Below are 10,424 nucleotides of genomic sequence, written 5' to 3' on the forward strand. Positions count from 1 at the left end.
TATATATATATGTGTGTGTGTGTGTGTGTGTGTGTGTGTGTATTTACAATTTATATGTAATTTTTTTTTTCCTGGTGATACAGGGTCTTGCTCTGTCGCCCAGGCTAAAGCATAGTGGTGTGATCACAGCTCACTGTAGCCTCAAATTCCCGGGCTCAAGCAGTCCTCCTTCCTTCCCAGTCCAGGAACTGGGACTACGGGTGTGTGCCACCACACCCAGCCAATTTCTTATTTTTTATTTTTTGTAGAGACAGGGTTTCATTATGTTGCCCAGGCTGTCTTGAACTTCTGGGCTCAAGTGTCCCTCCCACCTCAGCCTCCCAAAGTGCTGGGATTATAGGCATGAGCCACTGCACCAGGACTCTTTCTAGGGTATATTTCTTAGGTTGTAATACAAGTTACATAATTGACTAATGTGCTTTTACATTTTATTTCCTTAATACTGTAAGATATAGTGAGTATATGAATGAAGTTCTGGAGTACAAAATTAAAACCCATAGCTGGGCACAGTGGCTCATGCCTGTATTCCAGCTACTCAGGATGCTGAAGTGGGAGGATTGCTTGAGGCTAGGAATTTGAGACCAGCCTGGACAACATAGTGAGACCGCCATCTCTTAGAAAGAAAGCCCTCTTATTGTGTTTATTAGTTGATTGGAGGCTACTGATGAGTCAGGTTAGAAATTGACTGCAAAAACTATTATTTTTAGAACTCAACTTGGAGATACTAGATGACTTTGCCTTCGTTTTGTGGGCCAAACTGCTAGGAAGATGGAGACTACCTGCTTCCAATGTTTATTCTCTTTCTACGAAAGTATCTGAGGTTCCTCCATGCCCCCTTTTGACAAGATAGCTTTGAAGCAAATGTACACACAGTAAAGCAACAAAAATGTACGGACTCAGTAGTGACAGGGAGTTTCAAAAGTCAGTTGATGATTGTAGAGCTCTTGCTACGAATGTGTTATCAAACTGTCCACAAGTTTTATTAAGAAGGACTTGACAAAGGAACATTGAAATATTCCTTTGGTGCAGACCTGAATAAGTATTGACATCAGGGAGAAAATGTGGATAAAACATTGTTTCAAGATAGATCAGTCGCACACTGTAAAGTGATTCTTTTCAGGAAATTTTTTATTTTTATGTGTATTTGAACATTAAGAGAAACAGCTGGGAAGTATTATTTGTTTAACCGGAGTAGAGAACTTTCCAGAAAATCCTATGTGCTGAGCAACTTATGATCTTACTTTTGGAGGGGAGCAATAAACATGAGCCCAGGAATCTAATTCTGAAGTTGATCTGGGGTCTGAGTATTGGACAGCTTGGTGCTAAGGCTTGGTGGCCAGCATTTTTTTCTTCTTTTTGTGGCCCAAATTAAAAGTCTTCAATCAGCAGTAAGCTGATACATGTTTTTTGCGTAATGAGATAAATTATGTTTCTCCCATATGGTAGAATGTTTAAGTACATTTTGAAAACAAAAAACTTCTTTGATTTGGAATATTTAGTACTTGGTGTGCTATAACATGAATTATAGACTGACAGTTTTGGGTTTTATTTTTGCAGTTACTTTAACAACAGATTGGACAGAGTTAGGTGTGGTTCATGATCTTGTGTCATCTGGGATGTGTCTTGGGGGAAGCTGTAATGCCAAGGCACCTGCTCACCCTGGTTAGGTGGTCTTCAAATTATTAACATTCAACTAGTTTAGCTTTGGAATTTTAGGATGGGGTAAGAACTCCCTTAGAGGCTGCCTTAGCATTTTTAAAAACGAGGGTATTAAGATCATCAATTCTCTGTGTTTTGTTTTGTTACTAAAGAAAATTTGTGGAAAGGAAAAACAACTTATTTTCAGAATATATATATTGATTGGAATAGTTTAAGTGTTGAAAGATTTGGAATGATTTATAAATTATTTCAGAAGAGCAGTTTTTATTTTTATCTTCTTTGCTAATGACAATAAATCTGGTATTTTATCTCATTTGCGTTAGAACACTTTATAATCATTCCACCACATAACGTCATAAACAGAGTTCAGTTTCTAATACCAAGAAGACCCTTCCATTTTTATGCTCTTCACTTCCCTATTCCATGGGCTGTAAGAGGACTCTTTCATTCCGTCAGGAACTTTGTTCATCTCCTGGTCACATGATCCTTTTTGTCCTTCTTGGAATTGTTTTATTTAAAGCCCAGTTAGAAGTAAGAAGTCAACTATAACCAGCCCTGTTATAGTTGACTTCTTACTTGGGCAAGAGTTGCATTTTCTTGCCTGTGTTATTGAAGATTTGATCCTTTGCAGAATGAAAGGAACAGATTATGTAGATTCTTATACTACTAAAGAGAGGTCAAGTCAGAAGGGCATTTGTCTAATTCGCTCATTAAGGGCAAACCGACGGTGGGCACTGGTTGCTAAGTGGTTCTGCTTGACTGTGCCACTCTCTGGTGAACTTGCAAATTCAAACGTCCCTCACCACATGCGTTCAGGGCTTCCTTTTACATAGATCTGCCTCAACCAAGGTTTAATTAGTTACTTACACAACCCAGATTTAGATTGTTTTCAGCATTCTCTAGTTTGACTTTTAATGTTTGGAACTTTTTAATATTTATTGCATACCCAGATACCTCAGCAGTTCAAACTAATTGGAGGTGAAGGGAAGGCAGTTTGATAGAACCATTTTCATGAGTATATAAAGTGAATTGTGATTAGCGGCACCATTTGTATACCTACATTGTGTATAAAACTTCCTTTTTTTTTTTTTTGAGACGGAGTTTCACTCCTGTCTCCCAGGCTGGAGTGCAGTGGCACGATCTCTGCTTATGGCAACCTCTGCCTCTTGGGTTCAAGCGATTCTCCTGCCTCAGCCTCCCGAGTAGCTGGGATTACAGGCATGCGCCACCACATCCAGCTAATTTTGTATTTTTTTTTTTTTTTTTTTTTAGTAGAAACGGGGTTTCTCCATGTTGGCCAGGTTGGTCTCGAACTCCTGACCTCAGGTGATCTGCCCACCTTGGCCTCCCAAAGTACTGGGATTACAGGCATGAGCCACCGTACCTGGTCATAGAACTTCTTAAAGTTTATACTCAAGGTATTTGCTGCACAATTAGTAAGCTGAATAAACTCACTTTAAACTCACTTTTTCATATACAGTAGAAAGATCTTGAGTTCTACATCAATAGACACAAAACTGATGAGGTTTGATGCCAGAGTTCACTGCACTCTTCCTGCGAATTTGAAATTATGTCATTAAAATTTAATACTTAAAGATTCTTATCTGATATATTACATGATTTAAATAACTTTTTGTCGTTATGACTGGCTACTTCCAAAGTTATGTGTGAATAAAGTTTTCTGTTTTTGATAACTAAATTTTAAAATGTGACTTTTATGTCCCTGTGGAATATAATTTAGTCCTGAGAGCTATTTATTAATCATGGGGTGATAATGCGAGGCGTAGTGATTTTTCTTTTTTTTTTTGAGATGGAGTGTCGCTGTGTCGCCCAGGCAGGAGTGCAGTGGCGATCTCCGCTCGCTGCAAGCTCCGCCTCCTGGGTTCACGCCATTCTCCTGCCTCAGCCTCCAAGTAGCTGGGACTACAGGCACCCGCCACCACGCACGGCTAAGTTTTTGTATTTTCATAGAGACGGGGTTTCACCGTGTTTGCCAGGATGGTCTCAATCTCCTGACCTTGTGATCAGCCCGCCTCCGCCTCCCAAAGTGCTGGGATTACAGGCGTGAGCCACCGCGCCCGGCCGCTTTTTCTTGAATAATAATCTGAGAGGGAATACTTTATCCAGTTTCACATTTTAGTTTATTTTAATATATGGAGCATTTAGTTATGCATTTAGCCCACTGGGAATCTCTGATTAAAAACAAGAATCCAGAGACTGTGCTAGCATCCTAAGTGCATTTCAAATTATCTAGAAAACAAACAAACGAAACAGCAGCTGGCTAGTACTCATTAGCTGTGATTTATCTCTCTTTTTTTGTTTTCTTTTTCTTTTCTTTTCTTTTTTTTTTTTTGAGGCTGAGTCTTGCTCTTTTGCCCAGGCTGGAGTGCAGTGGCTTAATCTCGGCTCACTGCAACCTCCCCCTCCTGGGTTCAAGTGATTCTCCTGCTTCAGCCTCCTGAGTAGCTGGGATTACAGGTGCACGCCACCATACCCAGCTAATTTTTGTATTTTTAGTAGAGACGGGGTTTTACCATGTTGGTCAAGCTGGTCTCGAACCCCTGATCTCGTGATCCACCCACCTCAGCCTCCCAAAGTGCTGAGATTACAAGCGTGGGCCACCGTGCCCGGCCTGTGGTTTATCTCTTAATGGTTATGTGACTGGGTGGGTTTCTGGAGTTTACTTTGGGTATCTTTTAGCCAGGGACAGGAGGATCCTTAGAACAAGGAAATCATTGTTTGCCGACATCTGTGCTGAGAGCAGAAGAGGGGTCTCTCCATGTTTGTGTGGGCCCCTTCCACTCTGTCTAACATGCCCATCTCGTGGTGGCTGGAAATGTGCGGTCAAAACCTGCAGTTGAAATGTTGTCGAGCTTCTGGTTCAATAGAACCCGGAGTAATGACCTTCAATTTAGAACTTACCAGCTAGCCAAGTTATAATAAAGTCAAGCTATTTGTGATAAGAGCTTTTAGTGTAATTTCCTTTTATATATTGAGTCTTTACATGCATTTCAGGTGCCTGATCGATTTAATAAATATATATTCCAACATCCGAAGGGACAGACTATATTAAAGTTTGGCAGGAGATGAAAGGGTGGATTAGCATAGGCAGGGATTGATTTTGAAATGGTTCTGGTGTACCACTTGTGGATGTTACTCCCCTGAATGTTGGTAATTGGTGACTTCTGTTTGTCTGACTGAAAACTAATCTGTGTAAATATACTTCTGTGGGATTGACTTTCTGAGATATTAGTGTAGTGGAAGTTGTAGTATTATTATTCTTCATGGCTTTAAAAATAAAGTCATTATTAGGAGAGCGTAAAAGTGAATTTAAGGTGAATTTTTTGGGATTTTCTTTCAGAGCCTCTGCTCTGTCACCCAGGCTGGAGTGCAGTGGTGCGATCTTGGCTCACTGCAACCTCTGCCTCCCGGGCTCAAGCGATTCTCCTGCCTCAGTCTCCCGAGCAGCTGGGATTATAGGCACCCATCAGCACGCCTGGCTAATTTTTGTATTTCTACTAGAAACGGGGTTTCCCTATGTTGGCCAGGCTGGTCTCGAACTCCTGACCTTCCACCTGCCTCGACCTCCCAAAAGCGCTGGGATTACAGGCGTGAGCCACTGTGCCTGGCTGGGATTTTCTTTTTAATGTGCCACTTTAGGTTGACCATACCTCTTCATTACCTTTCTGCTTCTTAAACTAACCCACAGCTTAATTCTTTTCTCTGATGTCTTGAATGTGACAAAACACATTCTGTGGAATAAAGTGGCATTCATTCTGCCTTTTACAACAGTGTCTTTGACTATAACTAGATTATGTGATAATTGTGCAGGAAATTCTTTCCCCTGTAGGTCTTGTGTGTGTGTGTGTGCATGCACGTGTGTATGTGTGTGTGTTTTGAAGAGTCACACTTTGAGTTAGGGGACCATTGCTCTTACTGCGTTGAATAAATAGTATGTGTTTTTGTCACACCTACCTGTGGTCACCTTTTTGCCTAGTTTTAGGTATCTGGCCTCTCAAATATCTTTTCTGGGGGAGGGTGAGAGGTTTGGGGTGAAGGGCTTAGAGAGAAGTGATTCAATCAAAGTTGCCTAAAAAAGCGCTTTTTGTTTTTATTTGTGTTGTGTGTGTCCAGGATTTAGAAGAATTCTGCTTTAAGTTTTGCATCAATCATTTGACAGAAGTTACACAGACTGCAGCATTTTGGCAAATGGATGGCCCTCTGCTAAAGGAATTCATTGCTAAAGCCAGTAAATGTGGAGCCTTTAAGAACTGAAGCGCAAGGCTGCTGGGTTCTGTGTGAGTGCTCTGGGGCACTGTTGAGGATGTGTCCGGTTTGTGCTCTACGGGTGATGTAATTCTGCAGGTAAAAGACCATCAGGTTGTTTTTTTCCACATCTGGGACACAGTTGTCTGTGTAAGAACATATCAAGGGTGTATGGCTTTTCTTGAGCCCATTTGAAACAACTCTTGTTTCCAGATAAGTGTATTTTAAATGTGACCTTTCTTAAATTTGGGCTGGTACATGTAAAAGAGTGAAAGTTTAGTCGTTTTTGGTCTTGTTTTCATTTTTGATTAGAGGAACTTCTGAACTTGGAAAGGGGAAGTTGGCAGCAACTCTCCTGGGCCACATATCAACAATCTTCTGACAGCAGGAGCAGTGGTAGTTGGGGGATTGTGAGACGAATGGAGAGGCCCCATCGTGAATTAAAGATGCTGACCTGGGGATTGTTAAGTGCTGTCTTAGTTGCTAGCTTAGTAGCCTTACTGTGAAGGAATAATTAAGATTGTTTCAGACTTTTGTTTGTGTGCTTGTGTTGACTTTTTTAACTTCAAGATATATCAAAGTAATATTCAGTTTAACGTAAGTTAAACCTATTGAAATGATAATTATGTAAAGATAAATTTTCTAGGTTAGTCAAGATTTCTCTTAAGATTTAAGTGCATAAAGAGTAGTAATCTAGAAGTATCTGTGAAAAGTTAATAATGAAAGAAGTTTGATGAAGGTGAATATTTTATAAATTAGAATCTCCACTACTTATCCAACAGTGTTTTATTTCATTAAGGTAGAGCTTGAGAACTCAAGTTCAAATTGTCCCCCCACCACCTTCTTCTATAAATGCAAACTTAAGAGGAAAATAATGACATATATACTCTTGCCTTCCTAAATTATGGCTGCTGAATCATCATATCTATAATATATGACTGGAAGAAGTGGTTCTTCAAGTCAGCCCTCTTACAGGACTTAATGGAATTTGCTTTATCTACTTTAGGTCAAATCCATCACACACTGGCTTATTTGAAACTTTTTCATCTTTCACTTTTGGTTTTCCTCTGTTTTTAAACATCTTAGGTATAACATTTAGCACAATTTCACCTTGAAAAAGCACCCAAATTACGGCGTTCCTGAAAAGATCCTATTAAAAGACGGTGGTGGTTTTGAACTGGTTATGAAAGGTGACTTTGGGGTGTGAGAGTCTTCAGCTGTGCGTTTCATCATGCGTGTCCATTGAGCTTGCTTTAAGAACAATGTTTTGCTTTGCTCTCTGGTCCATGAACTCATTTCCATTGGAGTGAGCTCCCTTAGTGAACTTTGTCTCCTGCTTGGAAGGTCTCTCTTCTGAACCTGGAGCCTGAGTACATTTTCAGAGCCAAATTACAAGTGGGTGAAGACATGCTACAGTTACTATTGTTAGCAATGTTTTTAAATTTGTGTCTGTTGGGGTGGGAAGGGGAGTGAGGCCTCAAAGATAGGAATTCATTGATAGCTGAAATAGAGACAAGCCTAGTAGCTCCAGCCCCCTTTTCTTGACCATATCACAAGTGATTGAAGCCCAGTGAATTATTCTGTTAGAATTCATTCTACAACATGATAGAACCTTTCTTACTAGGTTCAGAAATGCACATTGATTTGTGCTGTGATGGGTGGTGTTTGTAACAATCACTGTTGTATAGGCTTATGATCTGAGCAAAATGTGAACAAAATAGTATGTTTACTATTGCTCTTACTTGAAAAATTTTTTTTTCAAAAAAAGCACAAATTAAAGTAGTAAATTCATATCCATAGATAGTTCATTCATTCTACAAATATTTACCAAGTTCCTAATATAAGTCAAAGACCACTTCTCATGTTAGATTACTAAGTCATTTGTGTATGTGTGGCAGTGAAGAGAACAAGTCCTTCAAAAAGCATTTGATCATCTTTATTTTTTTTAAATACACTCTCTTATTTTTCTACTTGGTTTTGTTGTTAATCATAGCAGGATATGACAACTCTTATTTGAACTGATTTTTTCATCTAATATAATAATGGAAGCCAAAGTATTCATATTTCTTAAGATAGCCCTAAATGTAGTCTTGAACTTCTTACTGGAACAATGTTTGATACTCTAGTATATAGGCTGTATTTATGTAATATTTAGAATGACATGTTAATAAACAAAGTAACATTAAAACAGGCACGTAGAGTTGTTTTTTTCACTGAAAATCAGTAGTCTGCAGCCCTAAAGAGGAAAGAAATTCTGACACATGGTACACAGAGGTGAACTTAGGGATATTATGCTAAGTGAAAGAAGCCAGTCACAAACAAATACTATGTATGTGCTGCCACTTGTGTGATGTTCTTAGTCAAATTCATAGAGACTTAGTAGAATGGCCGTTGCCAGTGTCTGAGGGGAGAGGAGAATGGGGAACTTGTTTAATGGATACAGAGTTTCAGTTTACCAAGATGAAGAGTCCTTTAGGTCAGGGGTCCCCAACCCTCAGGCCACAGACCCATATTGGCCCCTGGCCTGTTGGGAAGAGGTCGCACAGCGGGAGGTGAGTGGCGGGTGAGTGAGCATTACTGCCTGAGTTCCGCCTCCTGTCAGATCAGTGGCAACATTAGAACATTAGATTCTCATAGGAGTGCAAACCCTATAGTGAACTGAGTATGCAAGGGATCTAAGTTATGTGCTCTGTATGAGAATCTAATGTCTGAGGTAGGACAGTTTCATCCCAAAACCATCCTCCCCACCCCCCACCAACCGCCCCATCCCACGGTCCATGGAAAAATTGTCTTCCATGAAACCAGTCCCTGGTGCCAAAAAGGTTGGGGAACGTTGCTTTAGGTGGATGGTGGTGACGGTTGCACAAAAATGAATGTTTAATGCCATTGAACCATATATTTAAAAATGATTGGGATGGCAAATTTTAGGTTATATATATTTTACCACAACAACAACAAAAAATCAGTAGTGTGATTCTTAATGGGTATCAGGTTAAAAATAGGTACACCATGAACATGTCAACTGCTTGATTCTCAACTATACACAAACACATATCATAGAAATCTTTGGATTTTATTCCTGCTGAAAGGTAGTACAGTTGAACTGGCACAGTAGAAAAATGTGTCTGTACCTTTGGGGGTACTTACATGAAGGGAAAGACATATTCTTTATCCTCAAGGAATATATGAATTATTAGGAGAGAGGGAGATAGGTTTAGGAATTAACAACACAATGAGATACTTATAAAGAGCTTTTCATAACAGTCAGTGAGAGAAAACCAAATAGGATGATATGGTTTGGCTGTGTGTCCCCACCCAAATCTTATCTTGAATTGTAATCCTCAGGTGTTGAGGGAGAGACCTGGTGGGAGGTGACTGGATTATGGAGGCTGTTTCCCCCATGCTGTTCTCATGCTAGTGAGGGAGTTCTTATGAGATCTGACGGTTTTATAAATGGCAGTTCTTCCTGGGCTCTGCGTGCTCTCGCTCACCTGCCACACGTAAGACGGGCCTCTTCCCCTTCCGCCACAATTGTCAGTTTCTTGAGGCCTCCCCAGCCATGCGGAACTGAGTCCATTAAATGTCTTTCCTTTATAAATTACCCAGTCTCTGGTATTTCTTCATACCAGTGTGAGAACAGACTAATACAGAAATAGGGTTACACATGACAAGCAGTTAGTTGTTCTGAAGATAACACTTGTGTTGGGTAGGGGAAAATATAAAGTGTCCTTTTAGCTCATCTCCAAAAAGTTAGAGGCACAAGCAAAGGCTTAGAGATGGGGGCTAATGAGCCTTCCAGAACTTACCATAATTAAGTTTGGTTAGAATGGAGAAAATAAGCTAGAAATGTTGGCAAGGGGAGTGTGTGTGGGTGCGTGCATGTGTTTTACATTTATTTCCCACAGTGCCAGACATTGTGCTCTCTGCTTCACATTTTATTTACTGTCCATATTTTGTCCCATAAGGTAGGCAGCATTATTCTCAGATTAAATAATCGGATTCAAGTTTTTCAGTAGTGACATAGCTGAAGTTCATACTCGGGTCCGCCTTAGAGGTTGCCCAGTAGCTGGCCTCATGGCCGCGAAACACGTGGTGCTCCATGATGCACAGTTACGTGCTGTGAGTCACAGCTTAAACGTGAAAGTAAAGTGGGGGACAAATGTTTTTTTTAAAATAAAGATCATGACATCAAAATGATTAGATAAACTTTGCTAAGATGGCTGGGCACGGTAGCTCACACCTATAATCCTGGCACTAGAGGCCGAGGCAGGCGGATCACGAGGTCAAGAGATCGAGACCATCCTGGCTAACACGGTGAAACCCCGCCTCTACTAAAAATATGAAAGTTAGCTGGGCGTGGTGGTGCGCGCCTGTAGTCCCAGCTACTTGGGAGGCTGAGGCAGGAGAATTGCTTGAATCCGGGAGACAGAGGTTGCCTAGGGGAAATCTATTCAGAGGTTGTTGGAGGGGATCTTCGCTTCTCTAGTTTTTTTTTTTTT

The 10,424-nt window shown here is 40.4% G+C and overlaps 1 protein-coding gene across 2 annotated transcripts in view; it reads left to right on the forward strand.

Moving 5' to 3' along the window:
* The window catches only part of RCBTB1 (regulator of chromosome condensation (RCC1) and BTB (POZ) domain containing protein 1), a 70,180-nt gene extending 62,063 nt beyond the window's left edge, over positions 1-8,117 (forward strand). For both annotated transcript variants that reach the window (XM_011988784.1, XM_011988783.1), the window contains exon 13: positions 5,794-8,117. In XM_011988784.1, the coding sequence (XP_011844174.1) occupies positions 5,794-5,934 (141 nt within the window). In that variant the 3' untranslated portion in view covers positions 5,935-8,117. The remainder of the gene's footprint in view (positions 1-5,793) is intronic.
* The last annotated feature ends 2,307 nt before the right edge of the window (positions 8,118-10,424 follow it).

The sequence above is a fragment of the Mandrillus leucophaeus genome, unplaced genomic scaffold (assembly GCF_000951045.1).
Source record: "Mandrillus leucophaeus isolate KB7577 unplaced genomic scaffold, Mleu.le_1.0 Scaffold338, whole genome shotgun sequence".
In the NCBI taxonomy this organism is placed as follows: Eukaryota; Metazoa; Chordata; class Mammalia; order Primates; family Cercopithecidae; genus Mandrillus; species Mandrillus leucophaeus.